We start from the raw sequence: 14,699 nt of genomic DNA on the forward strand, positions 1-14,699 counted from the left end.
CTCACCTGCAATCCAAAGGCAGGATGTAGAAATGCTGCCAATGCTATTATGGTCATGTAATGGAAAAGGCCACGGAAGTTTTGCATCTTTGCTTAAAACTATCTTCAGATTGTCTGTTTTAATCAATAAATTCACTTTTTGCAGGTTACCTCTATCTTTAACAGGTCAGTCATTTATAGAATTCTATATGTGAAGTGGTATTTGCTAAAAGGAGAAGTCAAACCCATGCACTGTTTCTCATCTTGATCCATTTGTTCCTTATTAATACAAGAACTGTGAGTTGTAAAGCAACACAGATCCAAAGACATGAGGGAATTACAGACACTGTGTGACCTGTCCTCAGGCAAACAAGTCAGAGGAAGAGTTTATTTAAAACTCTCATGGTATATTTGAAGAATGAGTGCTTCATCTGTATCGGGATCTGTTTCGTGTCTCGGATCTTCTGTAAGCTGTAAATTAGCAAGAAAAACTTCAAGCAGTGACTGCGCCTACACAGATATAAGCAAACCTTCTTTTCTATCTGAAACTGTGCAGAAACAGACCATTATTCCTAGAGGACAATGACCTGTTTTGTTTATAAAGGAATAAAAATGCAATTAAACAACCTTATTACTGACTAAGTCTACATTTTCCTAGATGAAAACTGAACATGTTTCTATCTGGAAAATTTTAAACTAAATTTGACCTGTGACACCAGCTAGCATTTAAAAAAAAATTAAATAAGCTTTCTGATGCACTTATATTCACTCTATCTTTAGAAATACCAGAAAGAAGCACACTAATGAGTATTTCTGCTCTGTAAAAGTAAACTTTATTTTCCTGAAATTAACTACAGCGTTACTTATCTGCATTTCCAGTCCTGAAAGTTTGACTCAAAGTTATTCTTAACGTGACTGAAGACCTTACCTCACCTTTTCCAAAGCACTGGCAGGTTTTTACATTCCTATTCCTTACCCAAGTCTGCCATCTGCTGTCAACAGCCACTTCATTTCTTTCCAATACTAAGTTTACATAGGCCAAAGTTTTACATTTATTATTTAAAATAAGAGAGCTTTGAAAGTTTGCACAATAAAAGTAATAGAAACAATAACTATATAAGGGTTAGAAAGGTTTGTATAAGATCAAAATATAAAACACAGTTTTAAAAATCCTGTAGTATTTCTATGCAACACTACTGACTCTCTGAGCAAGCATTTCTGAAAATTTTCTTTTTATTTAGATGCAAAAATTGCTTATTAGCTGGCGAAAATCAGATCCAATAGGGATGAGTGATTATTAAGGAAAAAACATTATTTCACTTGAAAGCAGCAATTCTACAAAAGGTGACAAAAGTACTTCCTTCTCCTAAATACTGGCACAACATGCAACAGGTGAGTGAAATCAGGAATTAGCAGGATGTCCCAACACAGTCAGAAACTCTAAAGCCACAAGTTTCCAATAGGATTTTCCCTACTATGTACCAGTAAACCACAATTAAGAAAATTCCCTTTATTTGCCAGAACAGGCTACACAAAATGGGAAACAAGATCTGTAAAACAAGGCTGGGCAGCCTCTGGGCCACAAAGTGTCTGTCAGTAATTCCACCTTAAATAAATTATTCTGGTAATAATCTACCCAGCCCTTACCATCCTCCTGCCAGAAATCATCCATGCCCCAAGAGAAAGCAGCCATTGAAGCACAGAATGATTTGGGCTGGAAGAGACCTTTCAAAGTTCACCTTCCACTGTCCCAGGTTGCTCCAAGCCCCATCCACCTGGCTTTGAACCCTTCAGGGATGGGGGAGCCCCAGCGTCTCTGGGCACCCCCAACCTCATCATAAAAAATTTCTATTCTGAATCTCCCCTCTTTACTTTCAGATCTTAGAGATTTAGTCTTCCTTAAGGTGAATAAAAGAAGATAAATATAACTTTTTAATGTAACAAAATATAAATTACAATATTACATGTAACACCCAGCACCTCTCGATTTTTACACTGTAATTCTAAACTGAGAGGAGCACAAACAAAACAATTATAAACTTACTAAGCAAGATAAAAAGAAGAGATTTCAAGAAGATGTGAAATGTTGACAGCATATTCCAATTGCTACCAGAAATTACCTGGCTTGGGTGGTGCATGAACAGCTTTAGCTGAATGAGATGGTTCTGCAGGGACTGGGGTGTCTTTGTCTGCACAGATGTGAACAGAATCCGATTCCACCTTCTGCACATCCCCCTCTTCTTTTGTTTCTCCCGAGTCCTTATCTTCATTCTCCACCTTCTCAGCTTGATCCACAGCCAAGGGAGTCAGCTCAGACTGACTGACCTGAGACTCGCTTTTGTATGGAAAATCACACGTGGCCACATCTTCTATATGGGAATCCATCGGCTCTTCTGTCAATAATTAAAACATGCATGAGTGAATTTCTCTCTGTACAACCACAGATCACACTTTCCACAACTAAAATTAATACTAAGTTAACTAGTTTCCAATTTTACAAGTGTTTTCCCATAGATAAAGTGACTATTGCAACAGTCTGAAAACAAAGTTTTCTTTATGATCCTGAATTATGAACATCAATTCATTTATGAGAACAGCTTTATTTTCTCCACTAAAACTGGACAGTCACTATTTCAAGCCATAACTTCAAACAAATAACAACAAACAAACCTAGCATACCACACATACAAAACAAGCAGATTATAAAGATTCAGAACCAATATAAGTTTCACTGCCATGAAGAATTGCTAGGTTTGGTGCTAGATAAATGGAGGGTGACTGGAAAAACCCTCTTTGTTTGCTCTTCCTTTTCTATGCGACCATCTGCTCTAGTTAATCCTCTCCAGATTATCAGTTTCATGATAGAAGTAAAAACAGCATTTAATTCTCTACAGCACCCAGCTAGAAAGTGAGGACATGACCAGGAAAATAAGCTGGTTGTGGAAAAAGTAAGGAAATATTTTCTTCAATAACCCCAGCCACCTGAACAATTTGCCTTCTGGGCTACTGAAGTGCTCAAGGAACAGCCTAGCTGGGGGTCTACACAAATAATTCAAAGCCCATTTGCCATCTGACCACTCAAGCAGGAATTTAAATCCTCCTTCCATCAGTATTGGTTTTCAAATACTCAGCTTTTCCTACCTTCACTTGCTACTTTCGAGACATCTCCTTTGGTAATGAATTTCAACATTTTCTTCAGAACCTTCTTGTGGGACTTGGAGGCCTGAAAATGCAAAGCCTGGCACCTAAAAAACAAAAAAAAATTTCTTTTGTGAAAAATTGTTTCAGGCAAAAAAAAGGTTAAGGAACCATTTACAAAACTTACATTGTAATCTCTATTTATTTCCTAAGTCTCCCTATACAGAGTTGTCAAATGTTTTATCAACACTTTTGAGATAATGAAATGACCTTGTCTTCTACTGAATAATATCAGTCCTTACAGCATGTTTTTTATGTCTCTCTAGAATTACTAAAATACAAATGTAAGCTTCTCAAACTCTCAAAGCAGTGTTTGTGGGTTACAGACAAGATTCCTTACAGGGAAATATCCCAGAGCTGCTGATGTCCCTACACACAAACCCAAGAGCATATATTTAGTGTTTTAAGTATCATTAAAAGTAGAACAGCTTCTCAAGTAAGATGTATTTCAAGCAGCAAACACAAATGGTGATTCAATATATTTGAAGTGGTCAAATCCCTTACAAAAGTGTACTTTGAGTTTCTTACCTTATTGTGTATTGAGGACAACATGTTTGATTCATGATAGGTTTGTAGACGTATTTTCCACTTCTGAAACAATAATAAATATGCATTGATTTTTTTGTTGTTTATGCTACAAAATAAATGAAGCTTTTTAATAAAAATCACATCAAAACATTTCATGATGAAAAGTCAAAGAGCAAGTTCTTCAGTTCTTTGCTGACTGTATTATCCTTCTAAAATCACTGAATATTTTCCTGTTTGACAGTGTCATGTTACAAAAGGTCACAGAGCACTGGACAAATAGTTCAATTACTCATGGATATTTAAGTTTTTCTATAGATCTAAACTTTAAATGTGGATCCTAACTTTAATCTCTACCGACAACACGGCTTTGTATTTTCTTTTCCAATGTACCTTCGCCATCCTCTGTCTATGAGATCCTGGTAATCTTGAACTGTCATCGAATGTGCCCACATGCCTGAAACAAATAACACAGCAGCACACTTGACTGACCATGGTTTGGCTTTAAAACACAACAAACTCTGCAGGACAGGCTGGGAGAGCTGGGGGAGCTCACCTGGAGAGGAGAAGGCTCCGGAGAGAGCTCAGAGCCTGAAGGGCTCCTGGAGAGGGGCTGGGGACAGGGATGGAGGGACAGGACACAGGGAATGGCTCCCACTGCCAGAGGGCAGGGATGGAAATTGGGAAGGAATTCCTGGCTGTGAGGGTGCTGAGCCCTGGCACAGGTGCCCAGAGCAGCTGTGGCTGCCCCTGGATCCCTGGCAGTGCCCAAGGCCAGGCTGGATGGGGTTTGGAGCAGCCTGGGGCAGGGAAAAGTGTCCCAGAAATGTCACCGGGTGGGATTTAAGGTCCTCCCAACACAAACCATTCTGTTATCCTGTGGTTACTGCAAATCTGAGTAGCTAATGGCCACTTATGCATAGATGTCTTTCAAAGATTTGACACGTATGCTGTAATTACTGATTTCAATAACCACGTTATACGCAAAAACCCTAAGCCCAGCACAAATCTTGGGATGCAATCAACCAGATTTCTCTGACCGCACCAGCGCTAAGATCCTCTCCGCACCTCCCACTCCCAGAAATAAACAAGGAAATCAACACAAAATCGCTGCTCAGTCCTGTCCCGGGCCATGGGCGCCGCCCCGAGCTCCCGCCGGGCAGCCGGGACAGGCGGCGGCTCGGCAGCAGCCCCCGGCCGCCCTCCCCGGCCCCGCCGCTTCTGGGCCGGCCGCGGGCGGCCCCGCTGCCAGCCCGCCCCGCCCGCACCGTGCGAGAGGTTGCCGGTGTCGCTCCTGCAGTAGCCGCAGCGGTAGCCATCCTCCCCGCCGAAGAACTCGACGATGCTCGGCGAGCCGCCGCCCGCCGCCATCCCCGCCCGCCTCAGGTCAGCGCCCCGGGCCGCGCGGAAGCGGCGCCCGCCGCCATCTTGGCTGCGGGCGGCGCGCGGGCGGCGCGCGCAGGAAGCGCCGCCGCCGCCATGTTCCGCGCGGGCAGCGCGGCGGGGCTGAGGGAGCTCCGAGCCCGGCCCGGCCCCCGGCCCCGCTCACCCGCCGACACCTTGCCCCGCGCCGCGCCGCAGTAGCCGCAGCCGTAGCCTTCTTTCCAGCCCTTGTACTCCACCACGGCGGCGGGCATGGCGCCGCGGCCCCGCAGCGCCCCCGCCACGCCCGGCCCGGCCCAGCCTCCCCCGCGGGCGGATCGGGGAGCGAGCAGCGAGCAGCGCTGCGGCTCCCGGGCCGTGCCCGCACAGCCTCCCCCGCGGGGATGGAGCCCTGGCTACCCCCCTCAGCTGCTACAGCAGGATAAAAGGGTGGAAGAAATCCTGGGCTCTTCCACAGAGCGTTTTCTAAAACGGAACAAGACTTCCACATAAATACTTTTATAAAATAATGTTGTGGCCCCATAGAGCTGGCCTGGTCAATGCCCAAAGTACCAAACAAATACAGGAGGAGTTTGAAATAAAGGAGGGTGGAACTGCTATCTGTAACTGAGACTGAATTTCCAAACTCAAACCTTTGCTTCCAGAATAGCAAGAACAGCAGGGCAATATCAATTCTCCTGCAGCACCCAAAATCATGTAGAATTTCAAGATTATCCCAGCAGGGATGTTTAACCATGTGACTCCCATTTGCTGCTGGGGTGAGACAAGGGAGGAAAGGGACATGTTTCCTTTTTCCCTTTTTCATTAGCGTCATATGAAATAGCAAACTGAGCCGTAATATATAAATAACTGTGACAAGCCTAAACTTCCTCAGGTTGCCCAGAGCACCTGTGGCTGCCCCTGGGTCCCTCTTTTGTCCAAGGCTAGGTTGGACACAGCTTGGAGCAACCTGGGATAGTGGAAGGTGTCCCTGCCATGGCAGGCGTTGGCACTGGGTGGGATTTAAGGTCCCTTCTGACCCAACCCATTCCATGGTTCTAAACAAAGCAGCTTGTATAAAGCATCGAGGTGTTCCAGAAAAAATAAATTTATTTTTACAACATATACATATACAACAATTGTTGAAACAAATGTTCTGATGTATTTTCTTTAAGGCACCTAAGGAGAAAGAAAAACAAAAAAGAGAAGACAGTAAGACAACATGCATTAAGACCAGGAGCTGATCAAGTAACTGTGACAGTAAGGACTTCATTCCTATCATGGCAAGAATTTTCTGGAAGCAGAAGGGAAGACTGCCTGGTTCCCTCTAAGTCCTTCTTCAGACTACTTTGCTAACAACATCAGATGTCAGGAAGTTAAGAAATCAAACAGAAAAACTAAGCTATGATTCTTTTCAACACTGCATTCTGAGTATAAAGTTCCAAAAAATAATGCATCACTTAACTGACCATCAAGCTCAAAGGGATTTTTCCCTAGTTCATAATTTGTATACAAGGCTAGATTACGTTTTGTTTCATGAAGAGGGCAAGGACACAGCAATTCCAGATGTTACAGTCACCCTGCTCACAGTTCTTCTGCACTTTTAAGTCACACATAGTTTCCCTGAAGTTCTCCCACATGCATAAGGAACTTACTGGGTTTGATTTGTTAAAAGAACTTACTTGAATAGTTATTCTGTCTCCATTTCCTCTTCAGTGGCCTGATAAGGAGGTGTAATCATGGCTTCTCTTATCTGAAATGTTTCTATGATCTCCTGATAGAGATGACAGAGTGAGTCAGTCAGCAGAGCTGAACTATTTGAATTGAATCACCACCAGCAAGCAATAAAGTTTCTGATACTAAAGCACTATTTCAAATTACATCTCTCCTGCACATTCTGAGTGAGGGACAAAGGAGAAGTATGTGGTGCTCAAAAGTACTTTTTGTCTTAAGATTTATTCCAAACAATCAGGAAACTGCATGGATAACTTTGCCTCCAGAGACAAGTATTGTACATATGGGAAGAAACAGATTCCATATTTACCCAGGCCTTGTACAAAAGCGAAGTCAGTGCACAGCTTCAAAGCACTTAAACTGAACAGGCCCAAACTCTCAGTTTTCCTGCAGCTACAAACATCCCTTAGATCTGTGATTGCTCTGGCATCCATAAGGTCAAATGCAGTGTTTCTGTACACAAAACACCTGCCCTCCCCAGCACAGCTCTCAGAGGCTTAAATAAAAAACAACTGATCCAAAGTATGAAGTGCTCTCCATGGTACCTTCCATTCTTTCTGGTTCAGACTTATGACCACCTGGTTCCGTGCTCCAGCTCTGCTGTCCTCCTCTTCTCCTCCCTCGCTGGGTTTTATAGGCTCTGATCAAAACACAGCATTTTCAGGACTTGTAAAGCCAGTTTCCACCAGGAACACAAAAGCTCCACAAAAATCACATCAATCCTACACACTCTACCCACTTAAGTCTCTATCAGCAGCCTGTACTGCTTGTTATACTTCCTTAGTCTCACATGTTAAAAATTTAGGAATTAACTTTTTTTTCAGAAGGACCTAAATATTTAATTCCTTACAATATCTCACCAAAGTGCTAACCCCACTGATAAACTGTGGGAGTGAAAGCCAGCCTTGTATGAAGAATGGAGAATGAATTCTTCATTCAATGAAGAACTTCCCTTCCAACTGTTTTGAAGCTGTAGCGGTTCCCAACTCTGAGACAAGAGAGTTCTTACACCCAAAGATATCTTTTTTTCAGCCAAATATAATAATGTTCATGTACTTATTAGCAAAAATATAACTTGAAATGCAGTAATATTTGATTTCTATTAACAGAATAAATTGGTATAAATCAGCATAATGGTCCTTTTCCATACATTGGTATTTGAAAAGACTCATTCTTTTCAGCTGCTCATAAATCTCTTCACACCTTCAATTACATTCACTGCATATCCCCAGTTAAAAATATACCTAAAACTTTGGGAATACATAAGATGTAATGTTGTTACAAAAACCAATTAGAGTATTTTAAAGCTATATTTTACCTATTATTGGCAATTCATCTTCATCCAGCTTTATTTTTGCAAGACCATCCTAAACAACAGTGGGATTTAAAGTTTCATAACTTAAGAGTTTTCCAGTTAGGATAATACACTGAAATTTCATATTTTTACATATTACACAATTATGAACAGGTACATATACCAATAAAGAATCTTCACTGGCATACCACATAAGAAAATACTAGTTTAATACAGCACTTATCCATAAAGAAGGTAGTCCATATAGCAACAGTGTGTAACTGCTGGATTATAAAAGTTATGTTTTATTAAAGTTGCTATTATTCTCTAAATATTCTTTAGCTAACCCTTTATAAAAAGATTTCTATTCAATGTAAAACTGAATCAGTCAAAATATCCTTGGCAGTTTCCATCTTTTCCAGAATTAATTTTATTTATTAGACAAACCAAGGAGAGTGTTGAAGTGCAAATCCACAGATTCAAAAAGAATATAAAACCTTGCACTAACATAGTTTTCTACAGCCTCAGTAACTCTTCCATACTCTGTGCGAACTTCTCTGTATGTGCAGAAAACATGAGCCAGAATCTTTTTTGATAAATATATTGACTGCAAAAATATCACTGCTGTTTTGTTGGTAAATTGATTGCAGTGCAAAAAAAAAAAATTAGTCAACTCTGTTTCCTTTTTAATTTGATTACCAAAATATCGCTGACTGTTTGCAGAAAATAAATTAGTACTCCTTATACTTAAATCCTTATTCTCCAATATCGAAGCCAGAAAAAAACCCCAGCTATTTCTAGGTAATTCTAATATCTAAAGTGATATTTTAAAAAGATGTCATGCCTTACCCTGGTAAGGAAGGACACGTGAAACACGTTTTCCACAGTGCGTGCAAACGAGTTCGGATCAATGACAAAATCAAAGAAGGAAATGGGTGTATTAGCTGGGGATGCAAAAATAGCTTTGTTCAAACAAACAAACCAACAAGTGGTATACACAGAGCTAACAGATGTAAATACAAACTTAAGAGAGAAGCTGCACCTTTCAAAAGCTAAAGGGTGTTTATCAATTTAGTTACAATCCAGAATTTCCCACTGCTAGCAAAAACAAATGTTCTGTAGATTATGTTATTTTCTTCCATCTTTTCCCCCACACAAATCCACATATTTGAGTATTTGACTGCCATCTAAAAGTGGCAGGCTTTAATCAGGGGAGAGGATTTACATTTACTTTGCAGTCAAACAACAGCTGATTAGTGTTCATAAAAAAATATACATAGTTGATCTATGTGTTTCACCAAAGATTTCTACTTGCAGACTTAATCTCATTTTGTCTCTGTAGTTTTACCACTCCAAACTGTAGAAGACAGAGAATATTCATTTTCTCTAGTTAATGTTTAATTTAACCATACTTACGATCATCTTCAAAGTGAGTCTGCAGTATTCTCAAGATCCTCTCTACTTCTTTTTCTGTAGCTTCTTGATGAGACTCTTCCATTTTTTTTAACTGGGAAAAGGAAACAAGAGATTCACCTCAAATAACTGCTGTTGAATTACCAAAATATGAAAAGGGCCTCTTTTGAACATGTAATGTAAAAGTTGAATTTCTCTTTCTACATGCAACATAACAAACACACTTATGCAAACATGAGACAGCCTTGAAGAGCTTTAGGTTTTAATTCCAATCTTACAATATCAAACTGAAAGGCCATGGCTTGTATGTTTTGAGCTCATGTACAGGTGTACACTTACTTGTCAATGGCTCCGAGGAGCTGGGTTACACAATGCTACAGTCTGTGAGTTTAATGAAGATGAGCATTTGTAAGCAACCCACAAACCTTCCAGCTCCTCTTCTCCCCAGTAGAAACTACAACAAATCCTTTCTATCAATGGTTATTTGGATTGAGTAGGCTGCCTTTTAAAAGGCAACAATCAATCACTTGCCTCTATTATCCCAGCATTATCACAGCCTCAGCTTCCCTGTAACAGTATGGATTATATTCACATTTTCAGATATAAGCCTCTTTCAATATTCCCAGACTTTTGCTTTTCTGCCAGTGAATGACACAGAGAATAAGAAAACAGAAAATACAAAAAAGTGGTTATGTGAGCTAATTAGCTTGCTGCTATTAACCACATTTTAGTGGAAATGTCACATCCTGTTAGACACTTCTTAAAGAAAAATGGAAACCACACTAATGTAAAGAAGTTTTTCTGTTTCCTCTTAAAGCAAGAGGCTCTAACTTGAAAATCAGTTTGTAAACCCTACTTCTGAGCACAAAATTGGAGTGTAAATCCTATTTCCTTCCACTCAGTGAAATACTGCAGTCAAAACAAATCAAGAAACCTAATAATGGAGTCTGAATCCTTTAGTACAAGCTCAGAAGGCAAAGGGTTAATGTGTGTGCCTCCAATTCCAGCTGGACAGCTGTGGAGCTAACAAAGGATTGCTGGCAATAACAGCCAAGGAGTGCTGGTTGTCACACACTGTGAGAAACAACAGGGTATAGCTGGAGAAAAGAGCCATGTGAAGGTGGGGCAGCCCCTTTCTGGGACAAACGTCCTTGTTCTGGCTCCTGGAGATAAGCACAGCACAAGCATCTGTGGATCATGGATGCTCCCTTCCCCTTAAGGGTGGGATATCATAAACACTACAGTTTATAATTACAAAACCAAAACCAAACAAACTACAAGACTGAGAAGTAATTTTTAATAACTATGCCAGAACAAATGGTTAATAACACTTAACAAACCTGAGCAGGCATTGCCCGTTCTGCTTTTCTTCTGCTAGCTTTCCTCTGCCTCTCAATCCGTTGCTTTGGTACAGGAGGCTCAGACTTGAAAGATCCCATCCTAACCAAAACACAAAGAAAACATACATGAAAATCTGGTTTACGCTGTATGCTTAGGAATCTTTACACTGATCTCCTCAAGCAAGCGCAAAGTGATGACGGATACCTTCACCACATTTACAGATTTCTGCAAAGAACCATCCCCAAAAGTTGTTCCAGTATGTTGACAGCCTCACACCTTGTCAACACTCTGCTGTGACTTCAGTTTAACTCATGTAAAGCCAGGGCATCAAACACAAATCAGTTAAGGCCATTACCTTGAGCTGCAGTACACACTATTTCCTTGAAGACACTTACATGTAGTGAAAAGTAGGTGCTCTTCTAAAGTATTTGGGTGCTTCTTCTCCTATTGTCTGCCAGGCACCAGTAGGTAAAAAACCACCTGGAATATCCTCAGATTCATCAGTTTCTTCCACTTCTGTGCGATTTATACCCATGAAGGTCAGCTGCAAAAGAAAAAAAAGCTGCAATAAAAATTCACTTAGAGGTGAACTAGTAGATACATTCATGGTGAAACACTGAATTCTGGTGTGTGGCTAATAAATTAGTATTTAATGCCACTGCCTAGCAGCTTTGACTTTCATGAAAACAGATAAGCACTCAAATTCACCCCTTCGCTCAGCAACCAATGAAAGTCATAAGTAAACAAAACTGCTTAGATTCCAACACTTTCAGTGGTGTATGAAGTAGCCGAACATTACTCATATTGCACTTCAGAGCTCAGATGTCTCAGAAGTTTTTGAACACTACACACTCACAGAACGCCCAGCCCCTCAAATATCATAGAACTTATCTGGCCTATCCCTGCATCCACACTAGCAAGAAAAAATTTTAAACTGAACTTTATGTTTTTTATAGACTTAAGCAAACACTCAAGATTCTTTGTTGGTCTGCTGTAACACAGGGGAGCATTTTCAAGGAGCAAAGAAGCCAACAGCCTGCTTAAAAGCTGCTCGGATCCGACTCCTCCCCCCAGTACAAAGAAACGAACTGTCCAGCCTGAAAGCATTCAAGTGTTCTAAAGTCCCACCTCACATCAGTGACACAAGGCCTCAAGAACTCTATCCAGAAACATAGAAACCAGTGGACAGGATAAAGCAACTACTTAGCTACTGAGAAACTACAGAAGAATGACTGAAAAAAGAGAAGATTTTAAGAGCACGAGCTGACTGAGCTGTGATAAAGCAGCAGCAGCAGTGCAATAATGGGGGAGGTGTCTGCATTTCAAGTCAGATTTTCCCCTATTGCAAGTGCTTAATATGCAGTTTAAGACAATTAACAACAATCACCAGAAGGTTTATCAAATAAATTCATAGGAAGAGCATTAAATTCCACCAGAACTGCCATGTACTGCCTGACAATCTGAGGCTTTATGGTTCTGTAACAAACAGGGCAAACCTCCAGTAGAAATGTTGGCAAACTCAGAGCCTGGAACTTACCAAGTCTTCTGCAAATGCTGTTGAATCAAATGCTGACATCTCTGAGTGTAACTCACTGGCCTTCTCCTTTCCTATATTGGATGCTATAACGAGGAAATGGGCATCCAGTGCAGCCTCCCGTGCACGGCAAACTGGTACAGAAAAGATTTTGTGGTAATTAATATAAAATTGTCACAAAGAGAATTATCAGATTCAACATAGGGACTATCCTGGCTTAAGTGCTTTGGAAATCCTTTTATTGAAATGACCTCTAACACATTTACATAATCATCATAATAATATTTACATTAAAAAAAAAGGAAAGAATGACAAACCATGGAAGAGTAACACACAATTTTGAACAACAAATGCATTTTTTAATCAACATGCTTTCCACCTTTCCAAGTGAAATGAACCCCTCTACACTGATATCTTTTATGTGTATTACTGATATATGCTGTTCCAGTGAATCAAAATAAAGCAAGGAGTTATTTCTAAAAGCAAATAAACTGCAATGACATTTATTTTCTCACATCAACTTACTGAACCAATCTTCAACTCAACATATCTATTTTAAGTTATATAAAATTCTGATGAAGTACTTGGACCTCAACTTCACTCTTTTGCCTCTTTTGTTTGTAAGGCATCATCGCCTCATGCTTGGCCAAACACATCAATGAAAGACTAATGAATTTGTTTTACCTCCATCAAAAAGTCTATTGGCTTCTTCCAAAGCTTCTGTCAGCCTGTTGCTTTTTGAATTCAGCATGGCTTCTCGATTTTCTGTGGGAAAAGACACAAAGAAAATCCTGAATTAGAAAATATAGAAGCACTGAGAAACGCTGCGCTTGTTTGATGCTGAATGGAGGCCAGGTGCCCACCAAAGCTCCATCACTCCTCAGCTGGGCCAAGGACAGAAAAGAGAACAAAAAGCTCATGGGCCTAGGTAAGAGAGTTACCTCACTAGCAAAACAGGCTCGATTTGGGGAAATGAGTGGAATTTCCATGAAAGAAACGAACCAGCCACTACAACTGTACACTTGGTCAGTTCCATAAACAGGCTGGATCACCCATAAACTGCACTGTAGCTTCTTGCAAAACAACTGCACAAATTTATCAAGTATTCACAAAATAACTAATCCCACGTATTGCTGAACTTGGCAGTGCTACTGAGCACATTTCTGTGAGGAAAACAACACAACTCACTCAAATGGATATAGGAGAAGGACTCACACACTTGTCTGGAAAGATGCTAAAAACTACACAGCGTTTTTGGAAGTCCCAAGATAACTTTCCAGTCCAGGCACATAATGATACCTGCAGTTTCAAACTAAAGCTCAGACACCATGAAAGTGAAATTAAAGGATTTAGCTGCATCTCCAGGCCTTAAGCCGACTGTTCCCCTGCACCAATGCAGCCACCACACGTGTGTTAGTGCAGCTAAATCCCTCCTAACCTCGCTATCCCAGGGCATGCAGGAAAGGAACTTTGCACAGGCCTCAAACTGAAGGAGAGTACGTTTAGATACGGGAAAAAATTCTTCCCTGCAAGGGTGGGGAGGTCCTGGCACAGGTTGCCCGGAGCAGCTGTGGCAGTGTCCAAATCCAGGCTGGACAGGGCTTGGAGCAGCCTGGGACAGCGGAAGGCATCCCTGCCACGGTTGGAACGAGAATACCCGTAAGGTCCCTTCCAGCCAATCCATGATTTGCGAGTCGAATTTCTTTCAGAGTCCAAACCCAGCGCATCGGCAGCCCGAGGACCACCCGTTTCCCCACACGGCCAGGACCGGCCGCCATCCCGGACCGCTTCAGCCGCGGCCGCAGCGCTCCCCCGGCTGCCTCCTTACGCTGCACGGTGGAGATGAGCTCCCGGTACTGGCTCCGGATCATCCTGTTGTGCTCCCTGTCGTCGTCGTCGCCGTCGCCGATGCTCAGCTGCCGGAGCCTCTCGCCCGCCGCCTCCTCCTCCGCCGCCTCCTCGTGCGCCGCCTCCGCCGCCTCCTCGCGCGCCGCGCGCTCCTGCGGCTGCGGCGGGCGCGCGCGGCGGCGGCGCGCGGCCGGCGGGGACTCGCCGCTGGTGCCGGCGTGCGACATGGCGGCCGCCAGCCGGCACCGCGGGATGCGGGTGACCCCGCCCCGCGGCTCCGCCGGCCTTCCCGGGATGCGCGCACCGAGTCGAGCCTGCGCAGTGAAGAACCTCAGAGGATCCTGGTGGAGGGGTCTGCGGGCACCGCCGGTGGTCGTTGAGCCGATGCGCTCTGCTCGCGATCTTCCATAATGGCGCTGCTTGCCGCGCCGGTTCTGCGCGGTCCGTTCCGCAGCGAACGGGGCTGGGCCTT

At 42.4% G+C, this 14,699-nt stretch overlaps 2 protein-coding genes across 7 annotated transcripts in view; both read right to left on the minus strand.

The window, feature by feature from the left end:
* Positions 1–5,376, minus strand: part of ATE1 (arginyltransferase 1) — a 68,781-nt gene extending 63,405 nt beyond the window's left edge. For 3 of the 6 annotated variants that reach the window (XM_021529295.3, XM_021529294.3, XM_077784726.1), the window contains exons 1-5: positions 4,970–5,132; positions 4,095–4,158; positions 3,705–3,767; positions 3,120–3,223; positions 2,099–2,371 (exon numbers count right to left, since the gene is read on the minus strand). In XM_021529295.3, coding sequence (XP_021384970.2) covers positions 2,099–2,371; positions 3,120–3,223; positions 3,705–3,767; positions 4,095–4,158; positions 4,970–5,072 — 607 coding nt within the window. In that variant the 5' untranslated portion in view covers positions 5,073–5,132. Of the gene's footprint in view, positions 1–2,098; positions 2,372–3,119; positions 3,224–3,704; positions 3,768–4,094; positions 4,159–4,257; positions 4,880–4,969; positions 5,133–5,250 lie in introns of those variants that run through there. The other 3 variants (XM_021529297.3, XM_021529296.3, XM_077784725.1) reach the window with 2 other exon arrangements.
* A 779-nt stretch (positions 5,377–6,155) lies between these two features.
* On the minus strand, positions 6,156–14,454 carry NSMCE4A (NSE4A component of SMC5/6 complex). Its single transcript, XM_021529298.3, has 11 exons — positions 14,208–14,454; positions 13,064–13,144; positions 12,383–12,513; positions 11,241–11,389; positions 10,845–10,944; positions 9,508–9,598; positions 8,941–9,035; positions 8,116–8,164; positions 7,343–7,437; positions 6,746–6,837; positions 6,156–6,242 (listed from the first exon to the last, which is right to left on the minus strand). The coding sequence occupies exons 1-10, from the start codon at positions 14,452–14,454 to the stop codon at positions 6,754–6,756; spliced, it is 1,122 nt and encodes a 373-aa protein (XP_021384973.3). The 3' UTR covers positions 6,156–6,242; positions 6,746–6,753.
* Between the last annotated feature and the right edge of the window lie 245 nt (positions 14,455–14,699).

Source organism: Lonchura striata, chromosome 7, assembly GCF_046129695.1.
Source record: "Lonchura striata isolate bLonStr1 chromosome 7, bLonStr1.mat, whole genome shotgun sequence".
Lineage (NCBI taxonomy): Eukaryota > Metazoa > Chordata > Aves > Passeriformes > Estrildidae > Lonchura > Lonchura striata.

What these genes read in the sequence shown, in the direction of transcription:
- NSMCE4A (XM_021529298.3), bottom strand. Translation starts at nt 14,454, where the DNA reads ATGTCGCACGCCGGCACCAGCGGCGAGTCCCCGCCGGCCGCGCGCCGC. An exon ending in GCTCATCTCCACCGTGCAGC is followed by an intron (nt 13,145 to 14,207) that starts GTAAGGAGGCAG and finishes CTTTTCCCACAG; the next exon opens with AAAATCGAGAAGCCATGCTG. An exon ending in AACGGGCAATGCCTGCTCAG is followed by an intron (nt 9,599 to 10,844) that starts GTTTGTTAAGTG and finishes TCCTTTTCCCAG; the next exon opens with TTAAAAAAAATGGAAGAGTC.